This window comes from Monopterus albus, unplaced genomic scaffold (genome assembly GCF_001952655.1).
Source record: "Monopterus albus unplaced genomic scaffold, M_albus_1.0 scaffold72.1, whole genome shotgun sequence".
NCBI classification, from domain to species: domain Eukaryota; kingdom Metazoa; phylum Chordata; class Actinopteri; order Synbranchiformes; family Synbranchidae; genus Monopterus; species Monopterus albus.
In genome coordinates this window covers 2,295,344-2,308,471 of record NW_018127952.1, presented here as the reverse complement: position 1 = coordinate 2,308,471, position 13,128 = coordinate 2,295,344, and the positions used below count along the sequence as shown (strand labels likewise).

Genomic DNA, 13,128 nt, shown 5'->3' with positions numbered 1-13,128 from the left:
TCAGCAGGTGTCCTGAAAGCTTGAATGACATGCTTATGCACTCAGGACTAATTTAGACTACTCCAAGGAAATGAAGCACGGAAGCAGAAAAAGCATTTAGTTTTTCTCCACAACCAGTATTTCAAACATTTGGAATGTTGGTTGCAGAGAAAAGGTTTTATAAGAAGTCACTCTCATTCACAAAAAAAAAAAAAACATTCACATGCTGACCAAAGGTTCTACCAAATGGTTATTGTTGAAAAGGTAATGTTTGACAAGACGAGCTTCACTTTTTATATAAGCAAAGAATACTTGTGTTGGATGTGGGATGAGGAAGCCAATCTATGTCTTTCTTGTTCAAAAAGGTCAAAGATCTGCACAATGTGATGAAGACAGTCAAGGATCTTCCATGCATCCACATTGTACCACTTGTTCATCTTCTCAAGTGTTTGCACTCCCTGTTTGGCTGCATTGCTTGCTGACAAGTGGTGAAACAATTAAACATTTAATCAGCAACAATTTGGAGAACTTATTAATCTGACTCATTTAACAAAGCAAAAAATAAATAATTGATTTGCCGGTTCCAGTTTCTCAAATACAGTCAGACACAAATATTGGCACCCCTGTATTTCTGTCAGATAACTCCTCCCAGGTGAGTCTCATTACAAATTAAAAGGAGCATCACATGCTTGATATTCAACTATTTCTGATGATTTTGAAAAGGTGTCCATAACATAATAAGCATGAGAATATCAAAGAATTTGTCATTGCAACAGTTTTCTGGGAGAAGTGGTGTGTTATCTGACAGAAATCCAATATTTTGGCCATGTCTGTATAAGGATTTGCTTCTTTTCTGTTTTATATCATAGTGAACTGAACTGGAGATCTTTGGGTTCTGTAATGTTAGTCAAATCAAAACAAGCACTTACTATGTTTGAGTTTATGGACTCAATTCTGCCAGGCCACCCTAAAAAAAAAAGAGGTCTCAGACTTCAAGGGATTCTTTCCCTGGTTAAACAAAGGTTAAATAAAAATGATCAACCAACCAACCAAATAAATCCATAATAAATAAATAAATAAATAAATAACTCAATAATGAAAAGAATTGTCATATTACTTGCAGCCCTACTACAAAAAAAGATGAGCAAAATCACATTCAAATCTGGTTTGGATGCGAAAAAAAAAAAACAATTACCATGTTCCCAAACACGTCCTGCACCTCCCAGCATGATGGAAAATGGGAAAATAAATGAACAGACAAGTCTAAGTGTAGTCATTAATGTTCACCTCCCTGTGTTCTTGATAGGGCACCTCATTAAGAATCTGTTGGTAGCAGCTGGCTTGCTGTCCCACTCCATTACTGTCCCACCAAAACCTCTGCCACTGGCCCTCCCGCCCCCATCCCCCGCTCCCAACAAGTCCCTCGTGCCTCGTATGACATCTGTGTCTCAGGGTCCTGTGATGGAATGCTGCTCGCCTGCTATTCCTCTGCAGGTGCTCTCTGCTGGCCAGCATCCATTTTGCAGCCATGCTGGTGCTGTGGCTGTGTGGCCCATCACAGTGTTGGAGGCGGTTCAAGAGACAGTGGTTAAGGAATCAGAGGGAATCTGCATACACTTCCCAGTTGGATGACTGCGCTGCCTCCACCTGTGTGTCCTCAGAACCAAGTTACTCCTTCTCTTCCAAATGAGATAGAGAGAGGAAGGTTGTGTCTGTATTTAACGCAGAGCAAGAGACTGCGCTCTCAGGTTGTGTATGGCTTCATCAAACAGCGACTAAAGTCAAGCTGCATCGTGCTTGTATTTTGGCTAAAAATGGAACAAAATTACTCTCAACCTTGTTGTAATGGTAACAGTGTCATCATCTTTACGCACAAGAGAAATGCTCTGAGTCATAATGTCACTATGTGAAAAATTTTGCAATCTTTCCCTGTATTGTGCAAGCCAGTCAGTAATCTAAGCTGCTTCTCACAGTCTCAAGTTTCATATCACTGCCAAACCCAGTCATTTATCAGGCACTAGCAAAGATTACCATCATTCCAAAAGGTCAGACACTAGAATCCACATTAAGAAAAGGACATGCATGACTGAGGAGAGGAAGTGGGGTCTTATTTTATCACTGTAATCGCCACCGTGACAGTCATAGTGTTTTAGCTCTTTTAATTCTTAATACTGTTTGGTAGTCTCTTCTTTTCTTACCATTTGTATATATTGTTGTCCGTTCTATCGTTGTACGTCTTTGTCTGGAGCTCGTGGTGCTGCTGTCTTGGCCAGGGCCAAGCTTAAGATTATATTGTGTTAGAATTGTGTAACATTTATATACAAGGAGACAAGCAATCATGTTTCACTTAAGTTCTATTGGAGGCTGTAAATATTCAACTGTCAAGGACCAAGAAAGTAGAAGCCATTCCATTCCATCATGTCAGTGCATTAAAAAGGCTTAAAGCAGTAATTTTACCATTTCAGCTGCTTTTCTCTGTTATATGAGCTCAGAGCTGAGGAGGAACTGGCCCCAATAACATAGTGAGAAGTCACTGCAGGCAGTTGAGCCCAAAGCCAAAGGGGAGCTCCCAGCAGCACAATGGAGCCTCTGTCTAATGCTGAACTTCTCAAAGAATCATCTCAACTTCAATTTAGCATCAGAAGCGTCAACTGAAAAGAACTTTTTTTTCCAGGGGGTCACCATAGTAGCAGGTGAAATCAAAATAAAACCTGGGAGGTTGAATTAAGTGGCGCCAATGAGACACAAGTTGATGTATACATGACTAGTACAGAATGTCCACTAGTCTTAACTCTAAACCCAGAATTGTTTAAACTTTGTTTCTGAGACTCAACAATCCAGATCAGTGCTGCGTCCTGCGTGCTGAGACGGTGCCATGGAAAAGTACTGTGTAGAACATAGAAATGACACCTTCTGCTGTTTGTGCTGAAGCCTAAACACACTAGGCCTACTATGCTTAAGACGTTGGTTGTGTCTACAGATTCCCGTGACAGAAACCAGACAAGCCAGTTTCTGACAGACCAAAAGACTTTATGGAGAAAATGCTGCCACTTCAAACAGAATTGCTCATCAAATTAGCAGCAGCTCATTAACACGTAAACAGACAGCAGAATTAGAAATGCTAACTTAAGTTGAACACTGGTACTGAACTGGGTTATGTGGGCAAAGAAAGTGAAGTGTGGCACCAAAGCATGCCCTCCCCCTTTCTTGTTCCTCAGCATTATGCAACATCAAAGTTGCACCCTGCTCCACAGAAACAATCTAATTTATCCCCATCATCTCTGTGAAATTAGGTAAACATACTTTTAGTTGCTGGAGAGCAAGTTCCAGTCTGGAAACTCTGTTACCTTTGTTGACAAACAGCTGTTCAATCCCAGATGGTCTGGTATACACCTATACAAATACCCACTCAAACACACACACATCCCACCATGTCTAAAGCTGCCAAGAGCCACAAGCCGGGCTCAAGCTGATGGTAGCCAGTTCGCCTGAGCTGTGCTCACAGTCCTCCCTCTGTGACGGCCACTACACACCCTTTGAGCACATGAAAAGTTCCTTTGAGTGGAGGCTGAGAGGCTCTATGAGAACATGAGCGACTGATACTTCATCAGTGTGTAGGATCCAATATACACATACTGGTAAACCAAGCACCAGTCACAGGACAACTTTAGTAAAGATGAGAATGTGGTCAATGACACAGATCAACCCTGATTTGAATTACTAGAGAACAGAAGGCAAGAAGATCCATAAAAATCATTTTGAGACTCATAAGATTCAAGCTGCACTGCCCATTCTGAACAATTAAGATGAGCAGATATCATTAGGCTGTATTGGAGTAGCTGCATAAATTCTTGCTTGCCTTCTCTTTGAAGCACTACACCATGAACTACACCAGCGACATGACTTTCAGGTTAATTCATCACACCCTGGATGTCCTCCAGGAACACGGCAGAGAATAAATTCCTGTCTGAGAGCTGCAGGATGCTGGAACTCCAGCAGACACAGTACAACCAAATGAAGGCTATTAATCAGTCTTTCGAGAAGAATATTAGTTTCTTTCTTAATTTACAACCAGGATTGCTGCAGGAATAAAACCCAGCACCCCACAATTACAGTCAATATAAATTGCACTAATTAAATGTAGTTAACGTTTTCATTTCTTCCTTGCATAACGAACGCTCCCCCCTCCGTCTGAGAAGTAATGATATCCATTTTTCTCAATGATGATTTTTCACTGTCCGTCAGGTTTATGTACCTGTTACCAGATGCCACTAGAAGTCAATGCCTCAACAAATAATCTGTCAATATCAAAACATCCCACAAGAAATCACACATCCTTTTTGTCAGACTTTTTCCACCAGAAAATGTTCATTAGAAACACTCAGACCTGCTTTTAATGATTTCAACTAAAACAGTAGTCCAACAAGTTTTTAATAGTTGAGTTTAAGCTGTGGCCAGGCTAGGGCACAGACTCAGAGGCGGTCAGTTAGATTCTGGGGGTGGCCGGTGCCATGTCTCGGCTCTGCCCATGCACATTAATACTTATACTAATAAAGCTTTTCAAATTTAAAAAAATTACAAAATAAGAATTCAAGCATTCAAAAAGGCTTAAAACCTCGTAGTTTAATAAGAAACACCTGTGATATGAAACTGTTCTGTGAATAACGGAGCCGTTCACTCATTAGCCCAGGCTCATGTGACAAGCAAAGCTTACATGTGTCATAAGCGCAGGCAGCTGCTACTATCAACAGGAGACACGGTGACATGAGCTCGGCAGAACCAAAATAGCTGAAGTTTAGGGTAAAATTTCAGGGGAAATTAAAAGCCCTTACTGTCCTCCTGAGCTTGTAGAGATATCCCTCTGGAAGTCTATTCCTTTGGTTGAACGTCGGGGCCAAAGGAAAATACTTCTTTGCTGGCAGTACACTACTTACTTCTAACATCAATACACACACTGCCATTTGCCGCTGTCATGCTGCAGCTATAAAGGACGTGCACAGAAACACAAAAAAGCTTGGCTCCTGTAGTTCTTCGGTGTGCAGTAAAAATCTGGACAATGCCACACTGTCTGGGAGAACATGACTATGACTAGAGTGCAGCAGAACATAATCATTTTCCCATGTGTCACACAGCAAGACCACTACTTATCATTCATACAGCCTTCACTTACAAGTCCTTTTGTTCATTTGGTGCAGGTAAAAGCTTCAGTTATTGACAGAGGTACTAATATGTGCACATCAGAATAACCACTTATTTATTTTGGATACACATGAACTCTTTAGAGAGTGGCCAGTCCACTGCAATGCTTTACAGATCCGAAATGAAAAGGATTTTAATCAGTGCCTCACTTAATGGGATGCCTTCAAGAGGCTTATGGCTCTTTTTTATAGTTCTTGTAATAAGTTATGTTTTTCCCTCTAATGTGACCCAGATCTGATCTGATGTGTGAACCACTCAAATCCGATTTTTTCAAACCCGATCTGGGCCAGTGTGGTCCTAGATCCAATTCATATCCGATCTCTGACAAGCATCACATTTTGACTCTGACAGGGGTGGCACATCAGATTCTGGGGGTGGCCTGTGTAATATGCATTTTATCTATTTAACCAAATTGGTTACTGAGTTGACAACAAGCTAACTACAAGACCTACACCCTAACTACTATGGCCCAATACAACACTCACAGCTGTCGTATGTGTAACTCAAGATTGTAGCGAGGCTTGAGGGAGCAGGACATGAGCGGTTTAGTTCTCCAGAGCACGTCACCTTGTAGCCAAATTGCAGCATAATGACAGAGATGACAAACCAGGCATAATTTTAGCCTCTTCTTTGCAAAACTTTGCTCACATTGCTGCTATGCGTGTCGTGTCCAAGGAAACGGAAAACACTGAAAAGAGGTCATGCAGCCTGAGCATCACTCAGTCTCAACAGAAAAGGGAAACTAGAAAGCATAAGAGCAACACAGTAGATTAGAAAAGTTTCATTTTGTTCTGATTTTGAAAAGAAAGGTAGAGAAAAAGTGGAAAATCAGTGAGGCTGATGTTTCCAATTTCAGTAAAAGGTAAAAAATTATTGTTGATGTAATGTTCCTCTGGTTACCATAAAGTCTAAAAGGAGTCATCACACAGGGCAGTATAAATATCTTTAGTCTCTCTAGACACTTCAACTTTTTTTCGAACTTTGAGCAAGTTTTTTTTTTCCAGCCATCTCTGTTTTGACATGAAAGGGCCATCAGACACAAAGACAGACAGCAGCCGGGTTGGAAAGGTGCTGCGTCTGACATCTCTTTAGGCACAGCAGGAACACCGCTGAATCCGAGTTCTGCTTTTAAGAGGGGCACACTTGATGTGAGCTGCTTGTTGTTAACTCGCCAACCATAACATGGAATAGGCCAGCTTTCAAAGTACACGAAAGCGGACGGTTCAGGACAATACCCAAACCCCTTTTGCACCACATGAAAGTATTTCTCCCAGGAAACCCAGCTCTCTGGACACTTTGTGAAGAAGTGGTAAGCGGAAAAAAAAAAGGAGAGAACTTTATTCTCTGCCAGCACATATAAAACATCCTGATGAGACTGGTGAACCAGGAACTGCATTAAATATTAAAATAGCTGAGTTGGTGAATATGTCATTTGGCCAAAGTTAAGCGTACGTATGAATGGCAGAGGAGTGTTTGCTTCCAGCACTTCCCAAAGAGAAGAAAACTTTTGTTTTCTGGTTTGCTTCCATCACTGTCACAGATGACTTTAATTATCATAAAGTGAGTGTGCATCGAATAAACCTGGCTAATTAATTAGTGTCATCTCCGTCTCACAGTTTCTTACACCATCATTTCGTTTGGAAAACACATTTGTCCTGTCCCATAAGTCAGAAGTTAGTGTTTCCCCACCTACCTGCAGCTGCTACTTCAGGGCTCATTGAATGCACTGACTTTTTAGAAATATGTAAAAAGAAAGTTGGAATGGTTTGGGGAAAGAATTACACCAGTCTAGCCACATTCACCATACACCTCCAGTGGTAACCACCCACAACCAGAAACACACAGCAAAGTTTTGAGAAACATACCAGCAAAGCTAGACAATATAGCTGAAAATGAATTCACAATATTAAAATTTTTCCACTGTCAGCATGTATGAAAATGTGGTACATAAACTGATTTCCAGTGCAGCAAACAGCAGAGTACAAGACACACATACAAGCATAAATACCGTATTTGAAAAGTTATACCTGCTAGAACCAGAACTGCCAAATCTAAAAAAAGAAAGAAAGTCAGAGGAGCAGGAGAGGCTGCAGTGGAGAGGCACGAACAACGGACTTCATTCATACACCATACCCCTAAAAGCAGCTCTGACAGGGGTCGAGCCATGGACTTGTCCATGATCCGCTCTGGGACCATGATGCAGACTGGCCCCCGCCACCCCCCACTACCATGAGCAACCTGGTCCACTCTATTCCTCGAATAGGGCCAACAGTGACAGTTAGATTAACCACTGGCTAGCGATCAAACATAAGGAACAGAACTGGATTAAAAATGAATAGAGTGCAGGGATGTCAAGCAGCTTCACACAAGAAGCTGGCAGTGTAGTGTAAACAGGGCAGAGGTCACGGGCTTCAGGGTCTGTAGGAAAGCAATGGCTGTTTGTTTTTGCCAAAAGACGTACCCCACACTTTTCACAAGGAAGAAACATGTGACCCAGTACAGCGGCTCTACAGCACAGACGAAGAAAATAAACAAGGCTCAGGATTCACAGACATTACAGTGAGGTAGGGGTTCATGTTATATATATATATATCATCTGTGATTATATCTTACAGCTGCAGTATGTTACTTAAAGTAGCACTAACATGAAACTCCAAATCCCTCCACTCTGCTCCGCCCAGCGCTCCCTCTCCCCACTCCACCACGCTCTTCCAGCTCTTTAGACATCTATCAATATGAAATTACAATAAATGTGAATGCAACAAAATTTACTGATCAAGAGGAAATAACTGAAAAGAGGTCAGGTCTCACTCAAAACCTTTTAAAAGCCAATATCTGTCTCTGCCAGTGCTGTTCAAGGAGTCTGGGTCACAGGAGGGTTCGACAGCACCTCTGCACGTTAGTTCTGGAGCAGATTTCTACAATAAAAACATTTGGAAACACGTTGCACTGTAGCTTTGTTGTTTTAACGATGAATGAACTAACAGAGTATGTCACTTATAACAAACAATAAAAAACATTCACTACATCATTTAGCTTGGTAGAATAGTAGTGCACTCATGTGGTCACCGCACCAGCAGCTAAGCTAACACAGCCGCCTAAACATGCATTAGCAAAGTTAAAAATGAGTGAACAAGCAATGCAAAATACAGACGCCACCAGCCTTGTGTTGGCTAAACCAACCAAGTTAGCAGCACAGAAACACACTCACTGCAAAAGCCATTTCACTGTTTGTGTAAGTTACTGTTGTACTTGACTGCTTCGGTTTTAAGTAAATAAGACCTACTTCCCTCAAGTGTTTCCATTAATAACTTTAGTAAGCAACAGTATATAAGCTACTGACAAGAGCAAGCTAGTGTAATACTTTATCAAACAGTTCTGAAGGATGCAAAATATCATCTGCTTATTGTTGGCAACAAATTCCCAGAAAACTGCTTTTTTCCCCACTGTCACATGGCCCTACAGTGAGTACACCAGATTTATTACTGGGCTTAATCTCTGTATGGAATTTGTGGAAAATAACCAAAGACTTGACTTATCCTTTAAATTGCAGCTAATGTGTGAATGTTTGATATGGGAAGAGATCAAACCACGTGCATTTCAGGGTGTGCAATATTTCAATCTCACAAAATAGTGCAAATGTTCTATAGTTGGACAGCACTAAAACCCCGCGGTTCACTGCGAGTATGGTTTTAAACAACAGCAACATGCGAGCCAATTAAAAAAACTGAAGATCTTGTTAGATGAAATAAAAGCCAGCATTAGTATTGGTTTGCCACATTAGTGAGCTGAAAGTCAGGTTATTAGCCAGACCTCCAACAGCAGACGTCATGCCATCCATCCAGAGGATATCGATCCACCTTTCCCCTGACAATTACATGTGAAAATGTGTTGTGACAGTTAGTGCAAACTATTTCAATAACACTCCCACAAACCCCTGCACAAGCAGATTCAGCTGCAGAAATAGCAAACGGGAATAAAGCCCAAACAAGTCGCTCTTTTCAACTGTGATGTCAAACTGCTGACCTCACCAGGCCATGTCTTCCACTAAAACACTGAGCTGCATCAAACTGAGCTCCCACATCAGTGAAGGCCAGAGCAGATAGGCAGCATTTCTTAATGGGGGGCGGTTTCATTAGTGAGGCAGATGAATCAAAAACTCGGCCAAGGGTGCATTTACCCGTCTCTCAGTAGATGGAGGTCATTAGGACTTTATGAGCGATTGGAAGCCATAAATAAATGATCAGTAAACAGTATACTCTATACGGCAGAGAGACCAGGTGGCTCTGCGTGACGCCGCCACTCAGCTCATCACAGGATGATAAGAATGTAGAAAAGACTGAACTCTTCTGAGACGAAGATGAACAGAACAGAAACCTTTCATCACACTTTGCATACAGATTACACCGTCACATAAAGGCGACGACTGAAGTTCACAATGAATAAAGGGTCCACTTTAAAGCATCCTACCTCTTTTCCCCAGGATGGGTCGTAGGACCACCAGGGCATCACAAACACAAAAACACAAAGGTGCTAAATTATGGTCTTAGCAGCAGAATCCACAGAAGAAGACCTTAAATGCACCAAAGAGAATGGCAGCTGTTTATAAAGTCTGGGCAACGCTCCGTCTGAGGTGGCCTGTGAGGACAAAACTCACGAGAGGGGTCTGTAAGAGGAGAGAGGGTTGCCAAATGTTTACACATTTCAGCAAGTTATTTGCATTGTCCGCTGGGAGACAATCAGCACACAACTCCCTCCCAGCAGGATTACAGAGATAAGATAGGGCCTAAATGGATTTTACACTCCTCTAATGGGGGCTTGTTTACAGGAGCCAAACTCTGAGGCATTCTTTAAAGTTCTACCAACTTGTGAGCGCCATAGAGAAGGAAGTGGTAAAAATAACAGCACTTTGGCTAAACTTTTACAGGTTACTCCACTGTTTAAAAAAAATCTGTCCCCAAACCAAATAAGACAAACTGTAACTCTTTAAGTTAGAGCTGAAACTCTACAAACTTTGATATAGAGAAGTTCTGGCCACAGTCAGAACCACAAAGAAATGTGTTTTGAATAAACATCTTTTCAGAGATGGGGACCCCACAATTAGTAATTTGAGACTCTCTCTCTCTGCGTGTGGGTCCCAGTCCAATTCTCTGGAATCAATCAAAGCTCCCAAAGGAACTCCCTGCTCCCCTTAATCTGCTGGTTTTATTACTTTCCAGACAGTCGGCCTGTTTCACCCTACCCCCCTCTCTCTCTTTTGTAGTGATCTCCAGCAAAGCCAAGGAGGGGCTTTTTTCTTTCTCCCCTCTCCCTCCCCTTCCACCACTGCAAAGCTTTTCATGCAGGAGAGGGTCTTTCATCAGGCTCCACGCGCAAAACAGCCCAACAGCTTAGCAGAGGCCTGTCAGTCCGAGGACTGTCTTCTTGGCACGTTTATTCTTTTTAATCAGCAAGACAAACCGGTTTTCAAAGGCACTGTTTTTCTAAACACACAAAACTATTTACATATCACGAGAATGTTGACTAAACTGGCCCGTGGTGCACAACAGTCAGCTATATGCACAACTGTCCAGACCACATCCTATCTATCTGTTTCAATGATAAGGATATGATGCTGTGATGATGGGGTGTGTGATAAACTGGAGCTATGCACTCCATTCACTGCCACAAGGGCATTTTTTTCTTCATGGCTCTCCAATTTATCTCCGGCACCCCTGGCTTTGAGTGTTCATAAGAGACTGTGTTGGGTTATGCTGGAGCGCGCACACACACACTCAAATCAGTTCATCTATTGACAAGAATTGACCTGTTACATCAGTGAAATGTCTCCCCATGGAAGACCACCAGTTGGAATAAGACGGACAGTGAAGTGCACACTGCAGTGCAGAGCCCTCACTCCAAAACAATTAGCACAAGCAAATGAATTCGGTTCTGTTTATCCATCAACCAAACATGTATTGACGCCCAGGTAATGAGATGTCTGGCGGACTGATGGCGCTAGCTTATTACCTGACAGTTAACCGTAATGACTCTTTGCATAGTTTGGTTTTTTTTTCCAAATTCAAGTTACTTCCATCCTCTGCACTGCCACAACCACAGCAGGCAAACGCACACAGCTGGATGTTCTCAATTCAACAAACTAATGTGTTGTTTTAGCTTTTCCAAACCAAACAGCAACACAATCCAAACGTATGTCTAAGAATCATCTCATTAAGACGCCTATCAGCAGGTCTGCCTCGACAGGGTCTGAGCAGACAAAAGGACGGAGTGGAAAGGCTGCTTTACTTCTAGAACAGGGCTGATCTGGGAGTAAATAGTGCTTGTTTGAAGTTTGAGGCTGCACAAATGGTGAAGGCGCAGCTGACCTAAACACATAAGGCTGCTACCTAATGCTCCATGTCTGGTTTTCAGAGTCAACAGCTTGCATTCCGTGCGTCCTTCTACCAACTCCTGGTACAACGCAGGTAAGTTTCTTCCGTCCACGCGTAAAGGAACAGGCATACAGTAGAACAACTGGCAGTACAGTGCACGCATTTACCTTTGTCGACATGCTTTGCTGCGGTGGTCTCCGTTTGGAGAAAGGTGAGACAGAGGAGAGAGAGGAGCGACAGAGCTCCCCGCTCGGCCATCACTTTTCACAAATAAATGTTTGCAGGCTTCAGGAACCCCGGAGAAGCTTTTAAAAAGAAATCCGTAAAATTCCAGGCCACCTCCTGTAAATGCACAAGGTACAAAAAAAAAGTTCAAAGTCCTAAAATGTGTAGAAACATCCGGAGCCAGGTACTTTTAAAAGTGACCGGATGAAACATGTAGCTGGAAGGAGAGAGCCTCAGGTTGAAAAGGCTGTTTTCTCAACTTGGCCGAGGCAGAGGTCGGAGAAAAAAACCACTGAAATCAATCCATGGCCACGGGGGCGCAGCGCAAGGACAAAACCATTTGGGGACGACTGCGCACCGGCTGTCCGACTTCACTACTCCGATATGTGTAAAGCGCGTAAAAGACTGGAATGAGCTCAGCTGGAGCAAAGATAAGATCCGAGCAGAAGGACAAATCTCCGACGCCGCCAGCTCACCGCTCACGGACGGAACGTAAGAGAGCAGCGTGCTGAAGGGCTGGATCTCTACCGGCTCCCCGGAAAACAGGATGTGGAGTCACACGGAAGTTTGGATCCTGGCTGCCCGAGTGCGCAGGCAAACACTAAAATACGGTGTGGGACTTCAGTCCGAGGAGAACGCCTCATCTCTACTGCTGGGCTACAGTTATGCGCAAAGCAAACACATTACATAGCACTAATGAGTCATTAGGCGCCTACTAACTCATAACTGCAAAAACCACGCCAAAGTTCAATATGCGGCTTCAGCACTTTTTGTATCTTTCAAAGTTACAGTCCTGTCAGTGTGAAATCACCAGCTCCTTCCATTTGAGATGCTAGTACCTGTGAATGTTTGCATAAAAATTACTTACTCTAATTATTCTGATCAATGAGTAATCAATAATCAAAACTGTCTGTCTGTATCAATCAGCTAATCAATTAATCAACTAAATCATCTCAGCTTTAGGCTGGGCCCTACTGCTGTCTCTAGCAGACTAATTCAGCCATTAGGACAGTTGTTAAGAGGTTCATTAATAGCCTAAATGGTTTCATTTATACTGTATAATAACAGCTTGACAAGCTAAAGGCTTCATGCTATGGAGCTTTTCTGTCAAAGGTCAAACATTGCTTGATGAAGCTTTTCATTTTTTATATGGTTGACTAGAAACTACATGCTTTTCATCTTGCCCACAAACTCACCTTACTGTAATCTGTCCTGTTTATAGAATAATGATGTCATGATAAACTAAATGGCTTGTTTATCAAATAAAAATGGGAACAAATTGAATTAGGGTAGGTTTAACCTCCACTGTATTCGAGTGGGATTCAGCTGAAAAGCAGGAAACATTATTTACAAC

At 42.3% G+C, this 13,128-nt stretch overlaps 1 protein-coding gene across 5 annotated transcripts in view; it reads right to left on the bottom strand.

Annotated features, from left to right (window-relative positions):
* LOC109963331 (neogenin-like) overlaps nt 1-12,505 on the bottom strand; it is a 74,490-nt gene extending 61,985 nt beyond the window's left edge. For 2 of the 5 annotated variants that reach the window (XM_020605759.1, XM_020605758.1), the window contains exon 1: nt 11,717-12,505. In XM_020605759.1, coding sequence (XP_020461415.1) covers nt 11,717-11,807 — 91 coding nt within the window. In that variant the 5' untranslated portion in view covers nt 11,808-12,505. The remainder of the gene's footprint in view (nt 1-11,716) is intronic. The other 3 variants (XM_020605760.1, XM_020605761.1, XM_020605762.1) reach the window with 2 other exon arrangements.
* Nucleotides 12,506-13,128: the final 623 nt, after the last annotated feature.